Source organism: Corylus avellana, chromosome ca7 (assembly GCF_901000735.1).
Source record: "Corylus avellana chromosome ca7, CavTom2PMs-1.0".
Lineage (NCBI taxonomy): Eukaryota > Viridiplantae > Streptophyta > Magnoliopsida > Fagales > Betulaceae > Corylus > Corylus avellana.
In genome coordinates this window covers 4,378,132-4,391,197 of record NC_081547.1, presented here as the reverse complement: position 1 = coordinate 4,391,197, position 13,066 = coordinate 4,378,132, and the positions used below count along the sequence as shown (strand labels likewise).

Sequence of the window (13,066 nt, the reverse complement as noted above, 5' to 3'; positions counted from 1 at the left end):
AAAACAATAAAAAACAAGCACAAAATGTATCATACAAGTTAAAGAATTCAAAAGTCATTATTTGTCTCGAGTTATTTTACCTACCCGACATGATTTTTTTTTTTAAAATAAAAATAATGTATGTGGTGAGGCTAGAAAATTCATTCTAAAGTCTTTGAAAAATAGTTTAATTAATTAAAAAATTACGTCTTATAAAGCAGAAGTCATTAAATAAAATTGCGTTCTCTTTTTTCCTCTCAAATAGTCAATATGGCCCGTCTCACTAGAATACAATACAAAATAGAGGTGTTTGCAAGTAAGAAACACCGCGTCCCATGACAAAGCCAATAATTATTTCGACATGTTGATAATGGTTCAAATTGTCAACAAGTGTGAAGATAATTGTTGGAAAATAAAAATATTCAAGTTGGTGGGCTCAAGAGTCAAGTCCTATTTATCTATAAGAAAATAATGTTAGTTTTAAAATGAGTCCAAGAACAATTTGGAATTGGATTCCTGAGAAAACGTGTATGGGTAAACGTGTGGCCCACAATGTTTATCTTCGTCATGGAAAAGACTTTGTATTCATGATGGTTTCGTTTTCCTAGTAGCAATTGGATTAAAATTGTTCTCCTATTTTTAGTGATTAAACCTATATAAAATGACATGTAGTACTTGGTTGAGATCATCCGAAAAATCCAAATTGGTGAGAACACTTTGTGGCATTTACAAAGTGTAAAGAGTTTTTATTTATTGGGTATTTGAGAGGGACAATTGAGTGGAGTGTACAAGGGGTTAAGGGCTTGGGTTTGGGATATTAAACTTGAGCGGTTCAGGCTTGTACCATTGTACTCAATATTTCTCAATAGTAAAGAAAGAGACCGAATCACGCCTACGTAGCGGTTCAAACTTGTACCATTGTACTCAATATTTCTCAATAGTAAAGAAGGAGACCGGATCACGCCCCATGGACGTAGGCATATTCCCGAACCACGTAAACTTTTTGTGTACGTGTGTGATTGGTGTGTTCTCATGTGTTTTATTTCAAAACTTGTCTTTTGCATAAAGGTCTAGTAGGAAATTGATTGCCAATTAATTATCAGTTTTCCCCACACGACCACACCCTGTGATCCAACTAATCCCACCAACAAAGCAAAAATAATTGTTATGATTTCCACCCTCTGAAATATATTTTCTTTGAGTTGCATTGAAAATCAGTATTAAATTTAAAGAAAAAGAAAAAGCATAATAGCTCTGTCGGTGCATAACCTGCATGGTAGTGTTTGTTGTTATTGGAGTAATGAGCCATGTTATGACAATTAAGACGGTAGAATATATATAGAAAGAAATATATATGTACTCTTTTTCCACCTGGAACAAATTGATGTCAAGATTGAAACTTTCGTTACTTTTCCTTATTATATATATTGCCAGTAGAGAAAACGATCTGTGCAACTTTTTCTCCATTTTTTTTTTCTCTAATTTGTTATTTCACCTGAGATTATTTGTTTTTCAATCTCTGCTCTCATCCTAGCTGTTTTATTGGGGAAGAAAGAGGTAAAAGAAAGAGACTTAACATATTTTGAGGAATATTGTGATGAGGAGAAAGATCAAGAAAATAATTTGGGATCAGGCGTTTTACCATCTCATTTAAATACTACTTGGTGTGTACGTAATGATGGAAGTCAAAACGTTTTATGGCATTCAAATTGTACAATGCAATGCATGTTTTAAAAATCGTCCACATGAGCAAAATGACGCTACTTTTTTTTGTTTTGAGCAAATAAGGGAGAACAGGAAAGGGGAAAAACATCAACCGGCTGGGCAATCCAACAATAAATCCCATAACATCCTCATCAGAGACGGTAAACAGAAAATAAAAGAAAATGCATCAAATAAATAACGCGGCTCTATCGCTTCTTGGGACAACCAAGAAGCCTGGCCACCAAAAGAGGTGGTTTGTAAAGGTGCACCATAAATGGTGCAACCCCGAGATCGAATTGTTGCAGCACACCCGAAAGATAACCACAACAACAAAGAAACCGCTGATGAGCTACGATTCAAAGCTTACAGAAGAAAAATCTAGCACCGAAACACAAAATAAAAAACAACAAAATTACAAGAAAGCAAGAAAAATTATAGACCAAAAAACAGTAGCATCAGAAGCGGATGGCGAAGGCATGGAGGAGCTCTGGGAGGCGTGTGAGGAGCACGTGCCAGCGAAGCTTGCCAGAGAGATGTCGAGGAACACCATAAATGGCTGGAAACAGTGTGGAGTCGCAAAAGGACGCAACACGCGGCGCGTGAGGTGTAATTAATGTTACACCTCAACATAAATTACTATAAACTTGTTCATCGTATCACCTCATATGTTTTTGGTTCCTTGATATTCACAGAATTTCATCGTTCCGTGCTTTAGCCATTATAGTACTTGATGATACCTCTGCTTTTAAAAAGAGGGTCTGACACACAACTTTGCCTTTGCTGGTTGGTTGTTCAGGTGCAACATATCTCTGCATGTGATGAAAAGACAAAGTTGTTTCCAAAGATTTCTAGCAGAAACACCCCCACTGCACTGCACTGCACCCCATGTGCTGCTATCTTGATTTTTTTCCTTCTTTTTCCCCTCTTTTCCTTCCATTTCAGACCATTTCTCTGTCGCTGAAACTGACTTCCACACAACTTTGCAATGTGCTGCAAAAACTACTATTTCTGATAACCATCTTAACCCAAAAAAAAAAAAAATCTTATCGTTTTATTCAACCCCCAAATCCCACCAGAAAACAAAACCATTTTTGGTCATTTAAGAGACACAAGGGGTTTTCTTTTTCAGTGATAAAATGAATATATCTTATGGGTTTGTGAAATCTCAAACCCTTCTCTGGCCCATTATCTGGGTTTATCTCGGGTGGGTTTTCTTTTCAAGTCAAAAGAAGCCCACAGACTAAATATCAATGCCAAAAGAAGCCCACAAACTAATATAAGTCAGCCCGCAAATAACAAAGGCTCTAAGCATGACAAAAGCTCAAAGCCCACGTATTGGGATACTTAATTATTAAACAATTTAAATTTTATAAAAATACGGACAATTTAAGAGAGAGGTTGTGGGCCTCTCTTATTTTGAATAATTGAGTTTCATATCTTAAACTTTCCAAAATTCAAACGGTGTTTGTACAGTTGACCGCACTACCGTAATCCTATTAAAGATACTTACAAAGACAAACAAAAAAAAAAAACACGAATAACTCGTCAATGGGCTTTCAAGAACTAATTTCTCTATTTTACGAAAAATGTCAATCCAACCGTCCAAAACCCTGCTTCAACATACAAACCCCTTATCCACACATCAAATAGGTCAATCTATTTGACATGATCACTAATTAATTTATAAATTGTTGTAATAATTATCAATGGGACTAATGCACGAAACAATATAACAATGGGGGGCCCTCAGAGCACCAAGGCACCACACGGCTGTTCCCCAGCTGTCCTCTTTTCATTCAAAAAGAGACATTATAAAGCTTTCAAAGGGGAGACTTAGAAGGCCATCTCCAGTTAGATAACGTACGCCAAAGTTGTATATAATTTCTATTCTTCCATCAAATGATTGGATGGGTAGAATCTTGATTACTTGAGCAAAGACTTTTGTTTGATTAATTTCTCTCAAATGACATCTGTCTTGTCTTATTGCAAGGATTACGACAAATCCTGATGGCTTTAATTTCAAGGTTATAATATAATCTCCTTTGTCACTTATATATGATTCATTCAATGGATTGATTAGCTTGCTTCTTTTAACTTTACTTTTGGTACTCCCAAAGGAACCCCACATTTCATTGTTTAAGATGAGTTAATTGGATTTAAATCATGGAATAATTACTGAATTTTGTCCATATATGATAGGTAACATCGATTGTCCTTGTATTGATTAAGTTTTAATTACCCATAATTAAAAAAAAAAATGATTGTCCTATTAGCAATGAGTCATCATTCCACTACTTTAGTTGTCCAACTCATAATCATTTATAGATAATTTTTTTTTTTTTTATTAAAAAAAAAAAGTGAGAATATATTCACCCCCCATAATCTTTATTACTTTCTTGAGAGTATAATAGGGCTTTACTTATCTTTCTCTAGATGCTTGGGGAGTCCTTTCAAAGGTATTGGGTCTTCAAAAGAGAGGGTATCCAATGCTAAAAGCTTGAGGAAGTAGCCTACCCACCATCATGGTAAAAAAACTTTTTGTAGCCCCAATTGGGATAACAGAAATGAAATTTGATTTCATCACAAGTTTCATGATTATTTCCACTTTTCTTAATTAACAATTAGCTTTATGAGGGAAAGAAAACAGTAGCTACCTCATCTTCCCAGATAAACATTGCATAACCTCCTCAAACTAGCATGTCTCAACCATAAAAAAACATTTTTTTTTGTTTTGATTGTTAGTCAATTCTAACTTTTCTACGATAACCCATAATCAACAAACATTTACTTATTAATTGTTTTTTAGGAGATATTATATACCATATTTTTATTTCATAACTATTCTACAATGTTAATCTGGCAATTTCAATCAACATTATATAAATTGATCTAAGGGTTTGTTGAGATTATCGAGTCAGTATTGTGAAATAATTATAAGATAAAAATGTAATTTATAGCTTATTCTTTTTAATATCTTGGACTTCAATAAGTGGCACCAAACAAATATAATAATGAATCTTGTAATCTAAGCCCTTAAACAACCCTGGTCGTTTTCTAAAGAGGTTTAAAATTTTTCTTCCAAGATAAACAAAGGCAATTGTAGATTCAAGTAGCTCCCAAGCTCCCACACTGTCTCCATTTGCATGTTGATGGAAAGTTGGTGGATAATCATTGAGTTAGAAATGGATGTTTTCGGATATCTTTAAGGGCAAGCAAGAATAAAGCTGCCTCAACCTTGGCATGCAAAGAATCCCCCTCTATCTAATTAGTTAAAGTACAAGGAAATGACAACAAATATCAGTCACTTATAGATATTTTTCATGAATAATGATGTTTAGTAGATTGATGTATGACTGTCATATATAACTTGATGATGTAATAATAAAAATTAGTCATTATATTAGGGTTTGTACATTTTTTTTTAAAAAAAAAAATTGATTTTTACTGACACGTCAATTCAGCTATATGTCAGTCGTATATGAATTTACTAAATATCATTACTCTAATTACTAAACGACAATTTCTTTTTGTTGGATCCAATTACAAAAAAAAGGGGGAAAATTCTTTTTTTTTTTTGGTGTGTTGTTATATAACAAAATCAAATTTTGTCATATTTTATGGCGTCATTGTCATGGGCATTTGGGCAACCCTACCATTTGTTTGAACTTTGATGTGTCAAAATGGAGAAGAAGAAGGGGGTGGGGGAAGCAATTGTCTCATATGGGCTCTTCTGAATGAAAAATAAAACTCATCATTAGAGTTGGTAAAGAGTGTGGACCAACCGCTTTCATTTTGTGGGGGGCCCTACTGAACTGCCTTTAGGCCCAACTGCTCCTCACATGCACCACAGACAAAGCCATTGGTATCCTTTACTTGCTTTCCTCTTACACACCATAAACATAACTCCATCAAATACATTTTCATAAAATATCATTAAAAAAAAATGGTTAAGTTTTCAAGTTTTTATTTATTTTTTTCATCTAGATTTTAATTCATATTACAAATGATACCTGATTTATGGGTAAATATCAATTTAGTACCTTCATTATCATTATGTCAGCCAAACTAAACAGACTGTCATGGGAGTGGTTTTGGCCACCCCATGTGGTCAGTCTGGGGGTGGTCCGACCACCCTTTTTTGGCCATTAGGAGTGACAGAACCATCCCCTAAGGGCTTTAGGAGTGTTTCGATCACCCCTAGACCTGACGCAAGAGGCTGTCATAACCACTCCCATAGCAATCCGTTAGTTTGGCTAATGGAATGGTGACAGAGGTATTAAACGGATATTTACTTATAAGTCAAGTACTATCTATGATACGATTTGAAACTTAAGTGAGAAAAAATAAAAATGTGAAAACCTAAGTATTAAAAAGGTAATTAACCATTAAAAAAAAAATGTTTCCATAAAATAAATTCAGATAAACTTAATCATTCAGTGACTAGCGTAGTAAGTATCACATAAATTGCGACATCAATTTATAAGAGACTTGTAATAAAAGTAATAAATATCTCTACTGATTGAAATAATGCTAGGAATCATTTTTTTTTTATCCTCCTGAAGTTTTTTTTTTTTTTTTTTTTTTTTACATGTCCACACAAGGAAAATGAGAGGGAGGATTCGAACTAGTGACATTCGTTTTATTAGGCGTGATCCATCAATTGAGCTACTCCTTAGAGACTTATCCTCCCAAAGTTAATGACTTTTAAATCACAAGTGAATTAAAAGTCATATCAATTTTAAGAGATAAAAAAAAAATTAAAAATATGGTCACTAACATTCATACCGATTCTTATAAAAGTCAAAATAAGATAGAGAAATAGTAACTACGGGAGGATCTTTCTCCAAAGTTCAATCTACCAATGGACAAATATATAACAAGTCAAGGGTTGTTTCTTTTAAACATTTTCCTTTCCTGCCTACCTTCTTAAGAAACAAAATTTTGTATTTGTTGGTCATAATTGGTTCATGCAGCTAATGGGTCGTATTCCTCTTTAATTTAAATTTAACTCCATTTTCAAATGTGATTTATGGTCATAAAAAAACTTCTTAACTCAAACATTTCAACCACACATGCAATAATATATTAGACCCTTTGAATATGGGTTCAATTAACAAAGCAATCCATCTATCTATCGAGTCCCATTTTTGTCCTTTCCTTTGTTAGGGTTTCTTTTGCTCTTTGAATAAAAGAACCCAAAAGATTTTTTTTTTTTTTTTTGACATGTTCACACAAAAAATGGAGAAGAGATTCGAACTAGTGACCTCCACTTCATAAAACGTGATTTCCAGCTGATTGAGCTATCCCTTGGAAACTTCAAAAGATAATTATGATATTTGGAAAGACACCCACTTAGCCTTCGTATAATTATAATTTAATTTCTCTAAACTTTGTATTGTGTGAAGTAATTAATCTATAAAAAGAAAAAGGACACCCTCATGATTCATGAATAAAACTTAGGTTGGAGGCTTCCAAGTAAGAGGCAAATTTGAGTTTTGCAAATTTGAATTCAAAACTCAACCATCATTAGGATCATAGTGGCTTGGATGATGGGTCAAAGAGTAATGGCGAAGTGTCCTGCCTTCAAATCTACTTTATAATTTCATTTACTGCTATAGTAACCCATGAAATCCGTTGCCTCTAGCTGAACCTGCTGGCAGAAGAAACTCTTCAATGAGTGAACTTTATGGGTTGAGATTTGGGCATTTCATTGGATCAAATACATTTATTTTGAACAGTTCATTTAAACCGAATAGCTAGATTATAACAATAATATATAGATAGATAGACTGAAAGAGAGATGATTTGAGTGATTGTTGGGGGTTTTAGGTGCCCTAAAAGGATGGTTTGAGGGTGACCGAACCACCGAACCAATGGTTTGGCTGGTTCGGCGGCCCCAATAACCCCAAGTAACCTCTTTTTTTTTTTAATGCTACTCTTTACATTAATTTATCATATTTATTTTATATAAGTTGACGTTAAAATAAAAAAGTTACTTAAAACACGCCAAATCAACCGATATAAAATAAGTATAAAAACAAATATAAATAGGAACATTACTCTACGTACAACTGGTTGTTTAAGTTGAAAAACTAAATACTAAATTAAAACAGCATGAAAACCTAATGATTAAATTAAAAATTTCCTTTTTTTTTTATTTTATTTGTTATTTCAATTTATATCATTCATTTTAAAAGAACAAGTCCATCAAATGTATTGCACCGAGTCCAAATCAAAGTTTATGTTAGTTAAAGTTCTCAAATTGCAAACTACTTCTTCTTTATACAAAGCTTAATGAGAAAAGTCAATTAGTTTATGTCAACTAATTTAATTAGTAGCTTTTAAAATCTCTCAAAGCATTTAAAGATTGGGAAAAAAGATTTCATGACAGATGAGCTAATCTGGACTTTCCAATCTACTAAAACAAGCAAAATCCCACCGTAACTCACCAAACATTACTAAAAATCTAGGATTTTTTTTGTTTGTTTTGTTCTGTTGTTAAGATATGGCGTTGTGGATCATGCACGATGCTTTACTTCAATAAAATATGGATTATATCTTTGTTTGAAAGAAAATATATATTGGAAAAGAAAAATGGATTTATCCTTCCTATTTCTGTATTTGATTTTTCAACGCTCACAAATCTTCTAAGAACCGCACACGTCAATTACCTGCAAAAAGAGCCAAGATAGAGAATTTAACACGCAGGCAGAGAGAGAGGGAGAGAGAGGGAGGGAGAATCAGAAGAGGGTGGTGGTGACTTTGATGATGTTTGAAGATGGAACTGTAGCAGAGAAAATGGAGACAGCCAAAACTTTCCTTACAGACAAAGCTCTCTCTCTCTATCTCTCCCTTTCTTAATGGGCCCAGCAATCCTACCCCCAACTGTCACGTATTCTTCCACTGTCAGCCAACAACATTGTAAAGCTTTCTCCTTTCTCTTTCACCACCGCACCACCACTTTTCTCAGTCTTTAATGGCTGCCTAATATTAGAAATTCTGCATAAAAAACTAATGGGTCGGTGCTAGATAAGCATTTGGGGCCTCTCTTTTTGGCTGTCACAAAGATACCCACATGGAAAAAGTCTTGTTTTAGTCAGGTTTTTCGCTGAATTTGCAGAAAACTCATCTTGATGTTTTGGAAAGCTTGATTTTTTTTTTTGGGTTCCTTAGTGGTGAATTGGGGTCTTTCTTGGTGCTTGAAGCTTTGACATTTGGTGGGGTATTGGGAAAAAGCTTTGGATTCTGACTTCGTAATTTGGAAAACGAGTAATTTTGGTGTTTCAGGGGCTATATTTTTGGGCGTCTTCCATGGTACATTGGAGAGAATTGGAATTTTTACTTTTCACACCATCTCTTGGCGTTCTAGCGGCTGAAGCATTTGCACTGAGTGAAGATTTTAAATAGGCTTGGGCAAAGAGAGAACGTGCAAATTACCAGAATCATCAGTCCAACTGCGTTAGAAACCCTCAAAGTTGGATTGAACTAGTGTTTATGAGATTTGAGTTTATCAGTTTCAAAAGGAGGTTTTTGTGTTCCTCAAGCTTCTGATCACAGTTTCCCACAGAGTTGGTCATTGAAATTGGAGGAGATATTGTGACCAATTTGCGATCACTAAAATTGGAGGAGATATATAGTTATTCTAAATGGTCTTTTCTTTGAGGGGAAGACCAGATTACCGGAATTTTGAGCTTTCGTGAAGTCTGTGAGGTGCTGTTTAAAGCTTATTGATATAAAAAGAAGGGTTTGATACCTTGCCATCCAAAGGAAGCTTTAGTGCCTTGAGCTTCACTCTGTTGAAAGCTTGAGGGGTTGATATTGGAATCTGATAATTCTTCTATAATATATTTTTCCGGCTGCATAGTTGTTCATCTCCTTGTTGAATTTAAGGACTCTAGATTCGAGGTACTTTGTTTATTCAACTCATTTCTTTACTATTATTTGCATTCATTGTACTCAAATCGACAACTAATAAGATTTAGTATGATCTTTTTGCATTTCATTGGTGGAGATCCGAAAAACTTCTGTTGTTCTACCATGATTTGCACTTCCAGTATAGTACTTCTACTTGAATCCAGTGTAATCCGAACATAAGAGCAAACACGACCGTAGTGTTTTGAGGAGGAGGTTTACTGATATTTATTTTAACTGCTTTTTCTTTTTTTTGTTCTTTTTTCTGTTTACCAGGTTTAATGTGGTCATTACTAGGGTGGAATTTTGATTGAACAAAGCCAAATAAGATTCAAGATTTTCTCATTCATTATGGCAAAGAAATCCCTGAGACGCCCTGTACGGTATGAAAAAGATCAGTCAGGCTGTATGTGGGGCTTGATCAGTATCTTTGATTTCCGCCAGGGTCGCTCTACTCGGAGGCTGCTTTCAGATAGGAAGCTTGGGAGCAGGCATGCTGTTGGTAAGAAGTTGGTTTACTATTCAGACTCTCAATAGATATATTTGAATAGAATGTCTCTGGATTGAACCAAATGCCACTTGTAACATGCAAGGCTTTCTCCAATACTATTTGTTAAAAACTTTGTTTGGACTAAGATGAAATGGAAAGTAGTTGTGTTCACGTGTGATGTCTGGATTTGTGTTCTTTTAGGCATTATTGCAAGACAATGTGTTTGAGTTAAACATGCCAATTTACATTGTTTTCACTCTGAATCATGATTGTAGATTAATTCTTACTAAATTTCTGTGAAACTCATTAAAAAGGCATTAATCCTCAGGACACCCTCGTAGGTGCTGGACATTCAATTGAGTTGAACATGTCAATTTCTTTCTGCAGGTGCTGGACATTCAGTGAATAAATTTGAGGTGTTGAGTAATTTGGATGGAAATCATCAGGGCACCCTCGTAAGTCTTTTCATTTCAGCCCCATATCCAAACTGATTGTGAAGTTAGTAACTTTAATGTTGCACTAGCTAGTGAAAATAAGTGATCAATGTACATATAATCCTGATGGCTGATGGTACTAAAATAATAAATGTTTCAGGATGGTGAAGAGAGCACGACAGCAATAGTGACAACTGATGCTGGTAAGCCTAGTATGAAGAAACTCATAGAAGAGGAGATGTTCATTGAGGAGGACCTGAAAAAGGAGAATATCAATGCTGAAGTAGAAACAAAACTGAGCAAGTCAGTACATGAAGGCTACATAAAGACAGAGCACAAAAGAACAAAAAAAACTCGCAAGAAAAGCCATGATATGGACAATCATGACTTGAGTGCTGCTAAAAACTTGGACTCTGAATGCTCTTGTATTCAGAATTCAGAGAAACAATCAGCAGACAATATAGATGGAATGATGGAAGAGTTCTGCCGCTGGGTCCATCAAAAGAGTTTAAATTATATGAAGCATGAACAGGATGATGAAGTTCAAGTGCAATCAAACCAGACACATTGTGATTTTGAGAGATTGAGCGAGGCAATCAAGGAGTTTATGAATCAGAAGTTTGTTAATGCAAAACATCTCAAAGAAAATGGGAAAATCCACCACACCAAAGAACTGATGGGTGCACGTGAGATTTTAAGCTCCGATGAGGAATTGTTTCTGAAATTAATACAAGATCCAAACTCTCTGTTGGCAAAATATGTTTTAAACTTGCAGGATGGTCTGGTAGAGAAAGCCAAAGAACCCAAGTCTCTTCCAGAATCCAACTTGCCAGAAGTGGCGCTTGGTAGTTTAAGACAATCTGAGGAGCTTGTCAATCGTAAGCAGCAGCGTAACTTCTTCAGGAGAAAGGTCAAGTCTCAGCAAAGAAACCCATCGAAGCTAATCGAGAATTCTGAAGCTCCTAATAGAATTGTTATTTTGAAGCCTGGACCGGTAGGCTTGCAGAATTCTGAAACTGAAAATGGTATTGGCTCATCACGAGAACCTCATTACATGGTTGGAGATAAAGGGTCTACTGAGAGAGTTGGTGCACACTTTTTTCTTGCTGAAATTAAAAGAAAGTTGAAAAGTGCCATGGGAAAGGAATGGCATGGAATCTCTACTATTGCTGTTTCTAATAATATTCCTCATAAACTTCAAAGTTTGGGAGATAGTGACAAAAGGATTAATAAGGAAGACACTGGGAAAATTTCTCCAAGTAAGGATCATTTTTATATGGAAAGAACTGTTAGACCTGCCATTGGTGCCAAGAAAGGAGACAAGACTGGCAAACTGAAAGATTCCGAAATAAGAATGGAACATGAAACTGATGGTTATCCCAATCAAAAGGTTTCTAATATCTACATTGAAGCCAAGAAACATCTCTCTGAGATGCTGAGCAACGGGGATGAAGTTGTAGATTTTTCAAGCAAACAGGTACCTAAAACCCTTGGGAGGATTCTCTCTCTTCCTGACTACAACTTGTCTCCCATTTCCAGTCCCGGAAGGGCCTGGGAGGACAAATTCGTAACTGCACAGATGAGGTTTTCTGCCTGTGGCAAAATTCAGAAGGTCAATTCAAACACATGGTCTCCCAAAAGAGAAAACAATGTCAGCCATCTAGGTCGGGCAACAGAAAACTTAGAGAGTCGGTCATCCATTTCTGACTGCCCTGACAAAAAAGTACAAGCTCTTGACTCAAATCCGGATATCTCAGATGATCGTGATAATGGAGTGGAAGGAACCTTTGTTTCCGTTAGTGATGAAATCAGTCCTGATGGTATTATTTTCTCAATTGTCCAATTTTTCGTTATTAGCATTGATATATTTTCTTAGAAAGGAGAGATGGTTGGCATCTCCCCTGACAGGGACGGGAACAGCCTTCGGGCTTTCCAGTTATCCACACATCCGGTTAAGGCTACCCACCCTTCGGGGTGGATCTATAACCCAATTTTTTAAAAAAACTGTTAGTTCTAGTTTGCTATTTCTAAGATACACAAAGAAACACAATACTATTTCAGAATAACTCTTCTGCAACTTTATCTCTATATGATCATCCATGATGAATCTATGCACACACCATTAAAGGCAACAACGATGGTCTAATTGTGTTCTGTTTTTTTTTTTTTTTTTTTTGATAGGTAATAATTGTGTTCTGTTAAAGTACTTGGGCATGAGTGAAATAGCAACTGGATTGCTCTCTCTAGAATGTCTCTCTCTCTCTCTCTAGACTCGGATGAATTTCAAAATTTGAATTTTTGAAAGTTTTTTCTGCGATCGGTGGCGCGGCTGGTGCTGCGCGTTAGGGTTCGGCGTATGGAACGCAGTTTCTCTTTTGAAGCCAAAACCTTCTGCCTTTCGGCAAAGGTTGGGTGTCCTAACCTTCGTCTGGAGGAGAGGAGAAAAGGTTTCGTGGGGTATATTTACGCGAGCATTCGGTGTTCGTCGTGGTTGGTGGAGACGGTGGAAGCGGCGATTCAGGTTCAGGTGAAGGAAGAAATTGCCAAA

The 13,066-nt window shown here is 35.6% G+C and overlaps 1 protein-coding gene and 1 non-coding gene across 2 annotated transcripts in view; both read left to right on the top strand.

The window, feature by feature from the left end:
* Positions 1 to 8,413: 8,413 nt before the first annotated feature.
* Positions 8,414 to 13,066, top strand: part of LOC132186585 (uncharacterized) — a gene marked incomplete at its 5' end in the record, with an annotated part of 8,002 nt that continues 3,349 nt past the window's right edge. The window contains 4 exon segments of the mRNA XM_059600564.1: positions 8,414 to 9,588; positions 9,871 to 10,096; positions 10,472 to 10,539; positions 10,679 to 12,338. Coding sequence (XP_059456547.1) covers positions 9,946 to 10,096; positions 10,472 to 10,539; positions 10,679 to 12,338 — 1,879 coding nt within the window.
* Positions 12,385 to 12,516, top strand: LOC132188895 (U6atac minor spliceosomal RNA). The gene has a single exon (XR_009440955.1). It is a non-coding gene; the product is annotated as a U6atac minor spliceosomal RNA (small nuclear RNA).